Source organism: Hibiscus syriacus, unplaced genomic scaffold (assembly GCF_006381635.1).
Source record: "Hibiscus syriacus cultivar Baekdansim isolate YM2019G1 unplaced genomic scaffold, ASM638163v2 tig00111715_pilon, whole genome shotgun sequence".
Classification (NCBI taxonomy): Eukaryota; Viridiplantae; Streptophyta; class Magnoliopsida; order Malvales; family Malvaceae; genus Hibiscus; species Hibiscus syriacus.
In genome coordinates this window covers 824,885-839,732 of record NW_024063160.1, presented here as the reverse complement: position 1 = coordinate 839,732, position 14,848 = coordinate 824,885, and the positions used below count along the sequence as shown (strand labels likewise).

Genomic DNA, 14,848 nt, shown 5'->3' with positions numbered 1-14,848 from the left:
TATTGAGAACCTAAGGTATGTGAGTATTGTGAGGTTGTATACTATGCTGTCACCACAGCTCGTATAATTGCACCAAAGTGCCACGTAGAATTGCACCGTAGTGCCATATAATAATGTCCATAAGGACCACATATCATTCCTTAAGAATCATATACATATACTAGAGATCAAGTATGTGTCTTACAAGACTTCACACATGCTCCACAGAATATATATATATCCCGAAGGACCGCGTAGAATTGCACCGTAGTGCCATATAATAATGTCCATAAGGACCACATATCATTCCTTAAGAATCATATACATATACTAGGGATCAAGTATGTGTCTTACAAGACTTCACACATGTTCCACAGAATATATATATATCCCGAAGGACCGCGTAGACCCTCTACCATTGGCATGCCAACTATACCTATAGTTCTCATCTACATAACATGGGCTTTCACACTTCACATAATTTGTATCACGTAGACATAGTATTTTCATACCTTTATCACATAGGCATATCATTTCCTGCATATTCATGTCATGTAATGCATATGGTATAAACTTATATCATGTTTCATAATATGAAATGTAATCATGTATTAAAATATTGAATATAGACTTATCATAAGTCTAGAACTGATTATAATACTATATTCATGCTATGCATATGCACTCACCTATATTTCCTTGCTTTTTCCTCGATCGATCCTACTTGTCGATTGTTCCAGAACTCGTTTAGGCTCGATATCTACATAGTAATTCATTGATACTTATTAGTATACTAATTATTATATTCTAAACTATCATTTCTTAGGCTAAAAGAAAAGCCATTTTTATCTTTTAATGGAGGCATGCATCGATGCACTCCTGATGCATCGATGCACTGAGGGCATTCGATGTTCATTTTATTAGAAATGCATCGATGCACTCCTTATGCATCGATGCACTGACGACATTCGATGTTTGTATTTAAATTAATGCATCGATGCACTTCATATGCATCGATGCACCTTCAACAAATTTTTGGGATTTATCATTGATGCATCGGTGCATAATGAATATGCATCGATGCACATTGCCCAGAAATGTCATTTAAGCACGAAAATCTCTTCTTACTCTACTTGACACTTTATATTTCCCCTCTTTTAATATCCCTAACTTGCATACTCTTACTTAAACTAATTATTATCCATTAAATACTTCTAAAACTTAGAAATCTAATTCTCCATGTAGAATTTAAGAATCTAACCCAAATTCCAACATGTTCTAATTTGAATTCTAACACCTCATACTTCTTAGTTAGCTTTATGACAAGTCAAATCCCACTTTCAATTCTTATTATGAACTCTACTTCAAGATTTCACTTTTCTACTTCCTTTCTTTAATTCTTCATATACTCCTCATCTTATGGTTTTAAGATAATCTAAGCTTTCCTTAAGCTTAGTTATTATCTAAGGATCAATAAGCAACCTTAAATTCATCAAGAATTTGATCCACAAGAAAACTCACCTTTAGCTTGGCTTCACGGGGGAGAAGAAGAAGAAGATGAGAGAAATGTCTAGAACTCTAATTTTTCTCCCAAATGCCATCCACGTGGGTTATAAGATAACCCCAAATAATATTAAATTCATTTACTTGATAAAAGACTAGTTTGCCCTCTTAACTTTTCCTTATATACTAAATTATCCTTCTCCAAATATTTTAATCCAGTTCATGAACTTTCAATTTATCTAATTTGGTCACTGAAATTAAAATCTCATAATTTGATCACTAACCCGGTATGAGGGATGTTACATCTGCTGTCTTAGACCACCTGTCTCACCAACATAAACTTTACCTTTGTATCTCAAAACACCCTTAGCATAGGACCAATCTGATATAGAATTATTATCAAGCAACAACTTAGGAATGAAATCCTTTGCTAAAGAATCCTGCTCATAATTGTTTTCCACCTCTTGAACCCAAGCAGGAATAACAATTGTAGCAGATAACTGATTTAATTCTGATTTGTCTTCAAACTGTCTAGATAAAGCATCAGCAACTTTGTTATGTTTGCCCATGCGAAACTGAATTGAGTAATCCAGTCCTAGCAATTTTGTTAGACCATTCTTCTGAATAGCAGTACTAATCTTCTGTTCTAACAAATGTTTCAAAGATTCATGATCTATTTTAATAACAAATGGACTCCCTTCAAGATAATGTCTCCATTTAGAAATAGCCATTAATATTGCTAGATACTCCTTCTCATAGATAGACAAATCAATTTGCTTTGGTCCCAAAGCCTTACTGATGTAAGCAATTGGTCTGCCTTCTTGGGATAAGACTGCTCCTATACCCTTAGAACTAGCATCCGTTTCTAAACAAAATTGCTTTGTAAAATCTGGTAAAGCTAGCACAGGAGCCCTACACATAGTCTCCTTAAGTTTGATAAATGCCTCTCTAGCCTCCTCAGTCCAAAAAAATTGATATTTTTTCAACATAGTAGTGAGGGGTTTACTGATTTCTCTATAACTCCTAATAAATTTTCTGTAGTAGCCAGTAAGGCCCAAAAAACCCCTCAAAGATTTCAAATTCCTTGGAATGGACCATTCCTTAATAGCTTGAATTTTTGAAGAATCTGTAGCTACTCCCTGTGGAGAAATAGTATGACCAAGGTACTCCACCTTTGATTGGCCAAAGAAACATTTAGTTCTCTTAGCAAAAAGCTTATTCTACCTTAGAATTTCCAACACAATTCTCAACTGTTGTGCATGACTATGTAAATCAGGGCTGTAGATTAAAATATCATCAAAGAATACTAGGACAAATTTCCTGAGATAAGCTCCAAATAAATCATTCATAAGAGCTTGAAAAGTAGCTGGTGCATTAGTTAAGCCAAAGGGCATTACCTTGAATTCAAAATGACCATGGTGTGTCCTGAAGGCTGTTTTTGGATTGTCTTCAGGCCTGATCCGAATCTGCCAGTATCCAGATCGTAAATCCAATTTAGAAAAAAATTTAGCTCCAGCTAGTTCATCCAAAAGATCATCCACCACAGGTATAGGAAATTTATTCTTAACAGTTAAAGCATTTAACTATCTATAATCAATGCACATTCTCCAACTACCATCCTTCTTTTTAACTAACAAGCAAGGTGAAGCAAAAGGACTTTTGCTAGTTTGAATAATTGATGCTGCCAACATTTCAGCCACCTGTTTCTCAACCTCTGATTTTTGATGATAAGGCATTCTGTAAGGTCTGACATTAACTGCTTCAATTCCTGATTTTAGAATAATAGAATGATCATGCTTCCTTATTGGAGGCATTCCAGTAGGCTCCTCAAATACATCTCTGTAATCAGCAATTACTGCTTGAATTATAGGAGGAATTTCATTATAACCAACCTCTACATTCAGCATATAGATCTCCCTAACTGCTTCATGATTCTTAATCATCAATTTCTGCATTTTGTTGCTTGAAATTATCCTCATTGCAGTAGTGTGCAATATTCCTCGCAATACAATCTCTTGGTCACCCATTTTAAAACTAAGAGTTATGTTGTTAAAATCCATTAATATTGGACTATATTTCTTCATCCAATCAACTCCTAGCACCATATCACTGCCTCCAAGGGGTAAAACCCTGAAATCATGTGCAAAAAGAAAATCTTGCATCTCCCAACTCAGTTGTTTACTCTTTGCTGTACTATAAAGTTTATCACCATTAGCTACTGTGATAACTAAGGGATTAGTTTCCTCCAATTCTAGCCCTTCTTTAGCCCACCTATTAGTGACAAAAATGTGGGTACTGCCACTATCAATTAATATACTGAGTGGTTTCCCTTTTATGAATCCTTGAATCCTCAAGGTACTACTTCCTGAACTGCCAGTAATTGCATTCATAGAAATCTCAGGATCTTTTTCTTCTGATGGTATTTTATCAATATTAGGTTGAGCTGCTTGTAATTCTTCAGCCTCCTCTTGCTCCTCCACTTCTTCCATAGAATTAAATTGCTTCAATTTGCAATGATGTCCTGGTGTAAACTTGTCACCACATTTATAGCATAAATTATTGGCCCTTCTATAATCCAGTAGCTGCTGTCTGTTTGAAGTGAGCCCTGAACTGTTTTTCAAAGGTGAACTTACTGAAGGATTAGAATTCCTGGAACTGGTAAAATTCCCTGGCAGCATTGGTCTGGAAATACTTCTGAATTTTTTACTTTCCACTTCTGCTGCTAGCTCATAGAGTTTTGCTTTCCTAGCAGCTTCAGCTACAGTCTTGGGTTCCAAAACCTTCACCTTATGCTTCAATTCCTCCTTAAGACCACTAAAAAAACTGGAAACAAAATACTCATCTCATAGTTCAGGATTAATCTGAAGAAGGTAAGGTTGAAGTTCCTCAAACTGAGCTTCATACTCCTCCACAGAGGACAGTTGAGTCAATTTATTAAATTCATCAATAACATCAATATATCCTTTATCAGCAAATCGATGACACATATCAGAAACAAACTCATGCCAAGTAACTCGACTTTTCTTCATAATATACCCATCAAACCACACTTCAGCCTTACCAGTAAAGTACATAGCAGCTATTTCTAACTTCTGTAATTCAGGAACAACAAAGATAGAAAAATATTTCTCATATTTCCTAATCCAACTCCTAGGATTAGTACCATCAAAGAACTGGAGCTCTATTTTTGGTTTCGGAAGAAACATACCAGTGTTGTTATTGCTGGAATATTTTTCCATAAATGGATGACCCTTACTGACAGGTTGTTCCCCTGACTCCATTGTATTTACTGTTGTTTTCATCTTAAAAACATCCTGTGGCAAGGTAGGCTTGGATGCTAGGATTCCCGGTTGTCCTGGTTGAAATGAGTATTTCTCCTTATCATCAAGGACTGTAACTTGTAATGGCACTTTAGTTGCATCCTTGATCTGAGTTGTTGGTGCTTGTGGTCGTTCTGCAGGAGTAGATTACCCAGATTCAGTCCCAGCCTTCTGCACCAACCCCAATAGTTGCTGAAGCATGTTCTTCGTGTCAGTTGTTGTAGCCTCCAGTAGTTGCATCCGCTGCTCCCAAGTACTCTGTTGAGTAAGCCACCAAGTTGGAACTGGCTCCACCTCAGAAGACTCTACTGGATCAGCAGGAATGACCGGTGGCTGATCATTGTGAGTCATCTGCTGCAATTTCCTTATTTTACCCAGCTTGAGAAAAAACAATATTTAGTATTTTTGGATCAAAAATGGCCTTGCTCTGAATACCAATTATGATGAAACGCTCACAAAATAAGAAAGGATTTAAGAAGATAGAGAGAATAGAGTAAAGAAAACAGAATTCATCATCATTTCATTCATAATTTCCCTCTTTCTCCTCATCAGCCTGTAATTTGTTTCCTCGTTTCTTCTCATCAGTCTCCCGTCTTGCCTCCTGGATCATGACATAGAGGAAACATTATAAGTGAAAAAGTCATACCGGAGAGAACGAGGACTCTAGGTTTAGCCATGTTGCGACCTAATCTGCCAGATTTGCCCCAGATCCCGAAACTTTTAGCGACGCGAATTGACATCACGATCTTCTGCTCCGTGCCTTCGATTGCGACCTCGCAAGCACGCCTTAACTCCTCGTTAGGCCGGTCCTGACATTTCAAGGTGCTAGCTAAAATAAGAGGTAAGGACTCTAAAAAATCACTTAAAATTTAAGAATAAATTTTGATAAACGTTAAATAAATTTTTTTATTAAAATTTATACGAGTAGATTCTATTATATTAACCAACATTATTTTATCAAATATATAAAGATATATCACAATTTTTCTCTCAATTTATTTTTATTATCTTTAATCATCTCTTAAAATTGTTTCTCTCAATCGAAAATTGACGCCTCTCACCATTGTTATCTTGATATAGTTTTTCATTGGATCCTCAAAATGTAAGATTATTTTTAGCAAGACATTTAACAACAGAGAATAATATCTGTAACACTTGTCTCCAACGCTCTTTCTCTTTCATAATCTCTTCTTACAAATTTCTATCGATTATTTGATTTGTATTCATTCTTACTCTTAATTCATTCCAAGTATTCATATTAGTTATATGTTCAACACTATTTTCATGTTGTTTAAGCCTTTAGCTAATATGTTTTCAATCACTTAAGTCATCATTTACTAACAAACTTACAATACTAATGAATTTGAACAACTTGCAACAAAAACAATATACTTTGTCAATATTTTTGGAATAAACTAACCATTTTCTATCACTAGTCTCACCATTGCTTAACTTTCTAGAATAACATGCATATGAGAAATGTATATAATATTTATCAACAGGAAATTCAAGATCCATTTCTCTTAGGTGCCCTTTTTCAACTAAAATATCTCTCGCATTATTGTCAAGATTCTCCCAATTTATAGGATCATATATATTCAAATGAGGAAGTGTTTCTTCACCGATGCCTATATTTTCAACATTTTCATAAATTGGCACATCATTAAAGTCAATTGGATCATTCACTTCATCATTCACATTTTCATAATTTCTAGGATTTTCAATATGCAAATTTTCAGTTGATTAATTCAAAATTTCATGAGAATCAACATTTTTAAACACAAATTTATCAAGAACACTTTTTTGTGACTTCTTTAACTCCTCTCGCTTCCTTTTTTTATTTTTTCACTTATAGACAAATGTTTTAAAGAACTCGAACTCAAAATCCGCTTAGGAGATATTAAGCTATTTGTCACTTGAACCACCCCATTAGTGCAATGTGCCAATATTTTGAATATGTCTTTATTAAATTTAAGATAGTGGTATTACGTAGTTTTATAATAAGAAAAATTATTTGTAATCTAATTTGTTTCATTTATGAAGTTAAAATTTAAACTTTATCTTATACAAAAAAAATTAATAATTTATCTCATTAGACTAATTAATTATTAGTAACTAAGTAAGAGGTTATATAAACTAATTTAGTTAAATTATGAGTTAATTCTATGTAATTTTGATTAAAATAATAATCAATTTTTTGAATAATAACTTAGTTAATCACAAATAAAAAAATGAAAATATTGAAAATTTATTGTAAAAACAAAATAATTCAAAGTTTTATAAAAACATTAAAAAATAATTTTATTACCACTTCTACTGCATTTTATTTTATGCACTTTGATCCATCAATAAAGCCCAACAAATATTGGCAAAGGCTGAAATTTTGGGTTCATGACTCTTATGAACTTAAATTTGGATTTTACTTTTACTTAAATTATCTCATATTTTAGTATTATTTTAAATCCCATCACATTTGACTTGTTTTTAATTTATTTTTTTAATATGAAATGCCAACTTTATTCCATTACTAAAGTATTAAAGTCATTTCTCCTCATTAATGTGGTATACAACTAAAACCAAAATACTAAAACGTCTAAAATGAAACTAAAACAAATCTAGAAACCTAAATAGCTGGCCTTTCTTCTTTTGCTTTTAACATTTCTTCATGACACGAGTGAAGCAAAAAGAAAACAAAATCCAGATTGAACCAGGACCGCGACCCATCATGGCCCCCTCCAAACCTGGGCCCTAGGCGGTCACACTCCGTGCCTGGGCTCAGGGCCAACCCTGCTCCTCATCGTCTGCACTCGATTTCGCCATTTCGTATTCTTTCAACTTTCTCCTCTCTTCCTCAACCGATGCGAGCTCCCCAGTTGTCGGATCTCCAGGAGAGGGATGAAATAATACGAGAGAAAAAAAAGTGAAAATTGATTGACTAACTCTATACCAGACACAGACCAAATAAAATATACCAGAAAGAAAAGGAAAAGTCTATGAGTCCGTTTATAACATATGAATGAAATTTAAGTACTTTGTTTCACTCAAAACGTTTTTCATAAAATATTTTTTATAAAATAAATTATATTTTTTATAAAATATTTTACGATGTTTGGATAATATTGTTTAAACCCTTTCTTCACTAATAATATATATATATTTTTAAAATTATTTATTATAAATATTAAATACAATAAATAATATTATTTATCATAAAACTTAATATTATTATATTTTTAAAATATTAAAATAATTTATTTATTATTAAAATATTATTTTTTATAATTGTTTTTAATAAAAATATTAATATTGGTATATTTTATTGAAATAAAAATATTATAAATTATATTAATTATTTATTAAAGTAATAGTATTATATTATATTTTTAAAAGATCAATTAGTATATTTAAAATATCTTTATTAAAATATTATTAGATTATTATATTAATATTAAATATATAAATAATGTTATTCATTATTAATAATTTTATAATATTATTTCTATTAAATTAATAAATAATATAAATTTTATTAATAATTTATTATATATTATTAAAATAAAAATATAATATCTTATATTATTATAATATAATTGATTATTTTATTATAATATTAAAAATATAATATTATATTATTAGAAATATTAATAAATATATTTTAAATATTTTAATAATTAATATTTTGATTAAAATAATATTAAAATATTTTATTAATATTAAATTTATAAAATAAAATTATTTTGAGTATTTATTCTTTAAAGTAAAAAGTTCAGAAAATGACTTACGGAAAATCAGACCGTAAGTCATTTTCCATAAAACACAAAGAAAATCATGTTGATCAGAAAAATGTTTTACGTTGACCAACCAATTTTCCTCCAACCAAACACTGGAAAATAAAGAAAACATTTTATGTGAAACAAATGGACCCTTATAAATCGAGGGGCTCGGCTCGATTTGTCTGAATAAACCGGGTTCGAAATAAAATTATGCCATTATAAAAACATATAATAATTGTTTCTATAATTCTTCGAAATATTTATAATCATTAGCTCTCTAAATCCATCCAATCTCTTTTATAATATAATATTCAATGAACTTATATCCAAATTTCAATATTTATAATTGTTCAATATTCAGGTGTAATTATGCTTTATGCTTTGTATCAAAGGAAAACTAAAATTTTAAATGTGAATCATGGAAGCAAGTATTTGATTATGTACAAATCAAGCCATATTTATTGTTATTAAACAAAATTAAATCATGAAATTTCATCGGTCATCCAAGAACAGCTCTTTTGCTATACAAATTTTGATTGAAGTAATCACCATACATGAACATGAACCCATCATCTGGACTTTCTTCTCCTTATTGTTATTACAAAAAATAATAATTTTAATGTTTAAAGTGTAATTGTTCTTGCAAAAAAGGAACAAAAAAAGATTAAATGCAGTATATGCAATATAATAGCTGTAATAATCTACACGAAAACACCTAGATCTCCCCGTTGCTTTCTCTTCACCCAGCGCCATGAGCAGCTACAATCTTTACAGTTCCAACCGTTCCTGATGATTACGCCACTTTCTCAGCAAACAAACACTTGCCCAGAGAAGTTGGTATAGTTAAACGAATTGAAATCCAGCAGCAAATTAACAAGCGTTTCCCATTTGTTTCAAACTCAATTAAGAATCCATAGCAAACGGCGTTTGCAGGAGATCATAGGGTGCCCGTAAAGCGTCCAAAGGGCATGGCCTATTAGCATCAAGCCTCGCCCAAGGTTTCCCTTTTCCACTCCAATGTAAAAGACTAACCGGAACTGGATGTAAATCTCTGCACAAAACTCTAAAATTATCGCCCCCGAGGCCATGCTGATTCCATCTGTGATCAACCGGCACGATATTTCCAGCGAAAACTAACAAAAATGGTGGCAGAGAACCCAGGTCGTAAATTCTCATTCTTTTCTGAAGCTCCATCCATTCTTCAATCTTCGCCGTGTAGTCTCCTTCTCTCCATCGATCAAGGTCCATGACCATAACACCAGTGTTGAAGTAACAGCGCTTACGGTTCGCGAAAGTCAAGGACAAGGAAGGGTTTGACCAAAACGTCGAAGTAAAGTAGGCCGTGAAGTTTGCATTGCAATGCTCCGGTGCAGCCAAGACTGAGTAGTCTCCGAGTGGGGTTGCGGATAGTTTAGCTACGTCATCGACCAGAACCAGGTCGGAGTCAAGGTACACGACTCGCCGGACGCACAGAGGCAGTAGATTGGCTAAGTAGCTTCGAGCGTAGTTCAAAGGGCAATCCAAAGCAGAGCGGATGGAGGTTGAAATGAGGCGCGAAACAGAGGAGTCATCAAAGGGGTAGACTCGGAAGTTGAGGTAAGGAAAGGAGGATGATATTGTGGCGCGTAAAAGAGACACGTCGGCCGTGGCAGAGGCTACGAAATGGAAGACAATGTTCTTAGGACAAGAGGAGTGTTGAAGTACTGAAAAAGTAGCCGCCATGGAGCCACGGATGTAAGCTGTGTCGAGAGTCATTGCCACATGAACAGCTTGATCGGAGCACAAAATGAAGGAATCCCCTCCATCTAATTCATCTTCATCAACAATTACTGGACAATCCAGAGAGTTATAGAACTGTGGGGTTTCCTTGAATTGTCGGGTTACCGATGTACCAACGGTGGCATTAGCAATGACGGTAAAGAGTAACAGAAGGAGAAACTCAAATACTGGTGATTTACTCATTAGTGAAAAAGAGAAGGCAAAGGGTGTTGCCCAGTTGGCCAATTGGCCTTTAAAAAGAGGGAAGATCTAGCTGGAAATGGTGTCTAAGGCTGAAAAATCAGGGGACCTTTTAGTCAAGAAATTTCTTTGAGGGAGTTATTGAGTTCACATTGATTCTAGATTGTTTTGTTTTGTACAATTGTCTTCAATTTTGTTCTTTATATATATTCAAAAGGGCCCACACTATGATCCTACATCCTTTCCATCAACTCTCAAATGCTATTCCCTGTTTTACTCAATAAGGAGAGCTTTACATTTTGGTAAAGAATAGAGCTCCTCTCCAATGGTAAAATTTGGGGTTAAGCATTCAACCGAGGGAGGGGTCATAGTTTGTATAATTTTATTTTAAGCTTAGATTTGTATTTATAGTTAATTATTGACTTTTTGGGTGGAATCTTCGAGTTTGTTCAATAACATGAGATCACAATTCCAACGCCATTCATTTTCTATCTTGGGTTTTTGTTTTTCCTTGTGTTAGTGAACATAGGCATACATTTTGATTCAAGTTTAAGAAAAAATAAATGAAATTTTATTCAAGTAATATGGTGTGGTTGTTGATGGCTCCTCGTTGTAAGAAATTTAAGCCTCCAGATATGGTGGAGAATCGCAGTCCCAGAAAAGTGTGGTTCATCAACCAGCAAAAGACCATGCTTTCTAACGAAGTATGTTGTTTTCTACGTGTATTTGCCATAGGAACAATAACACGCCATATACCTATACTTTTAAAATTATTTAAAGTCGTAATTTTTTTTAAATTGAATTTCTTTTTTATCGGTAAATGATATAAGTATTTCATATTTAATCTAAATTAAATATTATTTTTCATCATATATCTGAATTTACAATAAAATTTAATTTTTTTTTCGTAACATAAGAAAAATGAACCTAATATATTTTTAAAGTATTAGTGAGCGAAAGCACCCTAACACCTTTATATCATCATCAAATAGTTTGAGAATATTATAATAAAGAGAAGAAAAAAAAATGAGTGCAACCAGCAACGCAGCTTGCAGCCAATGTTGTCATTGAATACACAGTATCGTTCTCTTCTCGATAAGTATGTTGTATTTGTATATTCACAATCATGCAATATCATCTTCAATGAAGTAATTATGAGTCAACCTCGTGTTTTAAAGAACTTGTGTTACAGAATAATTACAGAATATTAATTTTATATGAAATTTTAAATATTTTAATTAATTAATACTTTTTACAATTGATTTATATAATTATTATCTATATTGTATTTAACATAGTCTATTTTAACATAAATACAGTGATTTTAGTAATTAAGGAATTATTGTTATTTTTTTTATGTCTTTGTGTTAAGCACTGCATATACAAATATATTAATCTTTATTATCAAATTATTAAGAATATTTAAACATATATTATCTTATATTTATCTTATTTTATGAATAAAAAATATGTGTATTTTCACTGCACCAATTCATCCTTGATTTTTTTTTATACTCGTGTCTTTTCTAAACTTGACTTGAGGTGTCTAACTAGTAGAATTTAAAAACTGTCCCATACATTAATAAAAAAAAGTACTTTATTAAGATTCTATTGATGTGTCATATTTAATTAACCAATGAATATCGCATGTCTTTAAAAAATAGATTATTAACCTTGACCTTAAGTTTATAAATGGTACTTGAAAAGCTTTATTTGGTACTAAAAGTTTTTCAAACTACTTCTCTAGACCATAGGTCTAGAAGTTTATCTCCATTAGATTTTTATCGATGACCATATTTCTGGTAAAATATATTTTCAAATAAATTAAATAAAATACTATAACATGCTGATTAATTTTGCATTCTAAGATTCTTATTATAGATAAGCCTAACATCTTACCAATAGAATTTTGCTCGTTACTTGAAAGTAGTTTATGGATGGAAAGAAACACTGGTATATAGGGATGGTAAACGGGCAGGTCGGGTGCGAATACTCCTCCCCCATCCCTATACCCACATAATATTTTTCAATCCACCACCCGCCCACCACCCATGATGGGTACAAATTTTTAAATCCACACCCGCTCACGTGGGTACATTCTCAAATCCAACCCTACACCCACTACCCACTAGCGTCGTACCCGTCTAGACCCGCTTGAAAACAAACTTTTTTTTTACGGAAGAGGTTTCAGGTTTTGGCTTTTATGAAAAGAAATGATATGTAAAGATGAATTTATATTTACAGTCATTCCAACCAGAGTCATAAATTTGATGAAATTATTAATGTCTTCATCACGTTCACATGTGCGGTCAATAAAATACATTTGTGCTATGCTTGAGACCCTCTGGAAATCTTTTCAGCTTTGAGTGTATATAATGGTTCATACTCAACGAAGAGGTCTGACAGGTAAAATTCCAGAATAAGTTTATCTACACCAAACATATGGTATCTTGCTAATTCACAATTCACAATTCTAGAATAAGTTTTGACAGGTACAATTAACTCAATGATATCAAATACTTCTTGTGGCACAAACAATATTCCCAATAACAATATTTGGTTAAATTACATGTTATATCTTATACAATATTACAATTTATAAATTAGTCTCTAAAATTACACCTAAATTCATAATGGTCCAAAATTTAATGGATATTTAGCTAGACGGCGGATGCGGGATGGACGGATGCGGGGCGGGTAATGACTCAAACCCATTACCCGCCCACTACCCGCGACGGGTATCACTTTCTAAATCCACACCACCCACTACCCGCTAAAATTATACCCATCCCCGCCCCAATTGGAGCGGGAGCGGGTGCGGTGCGGAATCTACGAAACTGTACCCGTTTGCCATCCCTACTGGTATATGATATCCACCATCATTTAATTAAAACCTGCTTATATGGATGGAGGTCTCAATGGCCTATATTCTTAGTTAGACAAGTTATTTGGTTCAACTCAAATTGATCAACCTTATCACATTACATAATTAAAATTTTGGTAAACTACACAATTAGTTTGGTTTCTGTTGTTTTCACTTTGATTGGGTTTGGTAACTATCAGACGAGCATTGTTCATCTATCAAAATATGCTAAACATCAAACCTGGGGCGAACTTTTTCATATTTGGATTGAAGGAAACTGATAAGAAAACCAGGTTGTCTTTCAAATAAATATTTTCCAGGAAAGTTTTACCTGGGATCATGATAATGACCGAATTCGGATAAGGTAGTACAAACAAACAACTCAACTCCATGGTCGAAAACATGGAGATAAGAAGTAAGATTAGTGGAGTCAAATAGAGGGTAATTATTTGCTTGGGGGGGGGACTAGTAGTGGGAAGTGTGGAAGAAAGCACGTGATGATTGTTGGTGGTTGAATGGGCTACAAGGGCGTGTTCAGAATCGGAGGTTGGGCTGATGTAGGCCACGTACTTGGGAATACGTTACCTCACGACAATCAGCTCGACTCAGACTAATGGAGAAATTATTATATGAACCCTTTCCCCCACCATCACTACAATAAAAGTGTTCTATAGCGGCGTTTTTAGGGTAAACACCACAAAATTTAAGCATTTAGCGGCGTTTACTATCCAAACGCCACGAAATTATACTTTACCAGCGTTTTTCCAAAAAATGCCGCAATAGAGTGGTAATTTAGCGGCATTTATAGCAAAAACTCCGGAATAGATTTGTTTACAGTGGCATTTTTTCAATAAACGCCGCAACAGGGTTGTTTATAATGGCGTTTGTCTAACAAACGACGCTATAGATAATTAATTTAGCGGCACTGATTAAACAAACGCCGCAATAGGTTTGTTTATAGCGGCATTTTTGCAAAAAACGCCACAATAGATTAATAATTTAGCGACGTTTGTAGAACAAACGCCGCCATATGTTTGTTTATAGTGGCATTTTTAAAAACGCCGCAAAACATGTACTACAGTGGCGTTTGTTTTAAAAACGTAGCCAAAGGGTCAATATATGCTCTACCCTTTTCTTCTGCCTAAATTTATTCCAACGCTGCTTCCCTAAAAGGGATTTCTCTGGTACAACAACAACACTCACACGATTCCAAGCGATTTCCTCTTCTGTCTGTCTTGGTGACCAAATCGGTCCTCGACAAACAGTTATCTCACGATTGCACGGTTTGATCCCTTCTCTAAGTACAAATTTTTTTCATTTTTTTGTTGGTATTATGAAAATGGGGAAAACCCAGAAAGCTGGTGTAATGGAGAAAAATAATATATTTTGAATAGGAAAATAATATCTATACATTTTGTTTTACTGGTTTACTGCTTCAGAGCTGTGTTTTT

The 14,848-nt window shown here is 33.4% G+C and overlaps 1 protein-coding gene and 1 pseudogene across 1 annotated transcript; both read right to left on the bottom strand.

Moving 5' to 3' along the window:
- Window positions 1–7,622, bottom strand: part of LOC120168188 — a 31,437-nt pseudogene extending 23,815 nt beyond the window's left edge.
- A 1,517-nt stretch (window positions 7,623–9,139) lies between these two features.
- LOC120168208 (probable galacturonosyltransferase-like 1) lies at window positions 9,140–10,579 on the bottom strand. The gene has a single exon (XM_039177008.1). The coding sequence runs from the start codon at window positions 10,535–10,537 to the stop codon at window positions 9,479–9,481; it is 1,059 nt and encodes a 352-aa protein (XP_039032939.1). The 5' UTR covers window positions 10,538–10,579; the 3' UTR covers window positions 9,140–9,478.
- Window positions 10,580–14,848: the final 4,269 nt, after the last annotated feature.